The following is a 1,077-nucleotide window of genomic DNA, read 5'->3' on the forward strand; positions in this document are numbered from 1 at the left end:
CACCTGAAGTCTTCCAAATAAAATAAAACAAGATTTTATTATAAGAACCCCCCCCCCCCTCTGCTTAATTAGCTGATCATATCAGCCACAAAGTAAAGCTCTTCTGCTTTCAAAATGTCGCAATGAAAAAAAGCTTCCTCTGATAGTTTACTAGTCTTGGTTCTATTATTGGTTTCATCTCACGGTGTTCTTCATTTTGCATATGGTTCTTCTTTTGCTTCCACTAATACAAAACAACATTTACAACTAGTAACTGTTGAACAAGAAGTAGATGCTCTTTTGAAATGAAAATCTACACTTGTCAACAAAAATCATTCTCGCATATCTTCATGGAAGATGAATTATATTGTGAGTACAACGAGTCCATGCAAGTGGTATGGGATCACTTGTAACAACGAGGGAAATGTTGCCGAACTGAATGTAACAGGTTTTGGTTTGCAAGGTACGCTCAATAATTTCAATTTCTCATATTTTCAAACCTTGTTAGTCTTGACTTGAGCCGGAATGAACTTTTTGGAAAAAGTCCCTCCCAAATCATTTATCTTTCAACCCTCGTCCACCTTGATCTTTCCTTGAATAAAATTTTTGGAACTATTCCGCCAGCAATAGGTTCTCTCACTAGTGTGAAAATTTTAAGACTTTCTCGAAATCAAATCAGTGGATCCATCCCTCGAGAAACTGGCAAACTGACTTCTCTTACCCTCTTGTCTTTGTCCAACAACAATCTCAAAGGTTCAATCCCAACTTCATTGACCAATTTGACTAGTCTAGCGTTTCTTCGACTAAATAATAATCGACTTTCTAGCATCATACCTTGAGATATCGGAAGATTAAGTTCTCTTACCATCTTAGATTTGTACGACAACTATCTCAATGGTTCAATCCCCACTTCTTTAACTAATTTAACTAGCTTGAACACTCTTGACTTATCTGATAACGAACTTTCAGCCATCATTCCTCAAGATATAAGAAGGTTACGACCTCTTACTACCTTTCATGTGTGTGGAAATAATCTCATTGGTATCATCCCTACTTCTATATGCCACATGACCAACCTCACATTTTTATCAGTTCATG

General features: G+C 36.7%; 1 protein-coding gene across 1 annotated transcript; it reads left to right on the forward strand.

The window, feature by feature from the left end:
* The first annotated feature begins 336 nt into the window (after positions 1-336).
* LOC113345247 (leucine-rich repeat protein 1-like) lies at positions 337-818 on the forward strand. Its single transcript, XM_026589045.1, has 2 exons — positions 337-482; positions 659-818. The coding sequence occupies exons 1-2, from the start codon at positions 337-339 to the stop codon at positions 816-818; spliced, it is 306 nt and encodes a 101-aa protein (XP_026444830.1).
* Positions 819-1,077: the final 259 nt, after the last annotated feature.

The sequence above is a fragment of the Papaver somniferum genome, unplaced genomic scaffold, assembly GCF_003573695.1.
Source record: "Papaver somniferum cultivar HN1 unplaced genomic scaffold, ASM357369v1 unplaced-scaffold_81, whole genome shotgun sequence".
Classification (NCBI taxonomy): domain Eukaryota; kingdom Viridiplantae; phylum Streptophyta; class Magnoliopsida; order Ranunculales; family Papaveraceae; genus Papaver; species Papaver somniferum.

Excerpts from the sequence above, each read along its gene's own strand:
- LOC113345247 (XM_026589045.1), top strand. The coding sequence starts at position 337 with ATGAATTATATTGTGAGTACAACGAGTCCATGCAAGTGGTATGGGATC. Across the intron at positions 483-658 it reads TTCTCATATTTTCAAACCTT|TGGATCCATCCCTCGAGAAA; the intron begins GTTAGTCTTGAC and ends AAATCAAATCAG.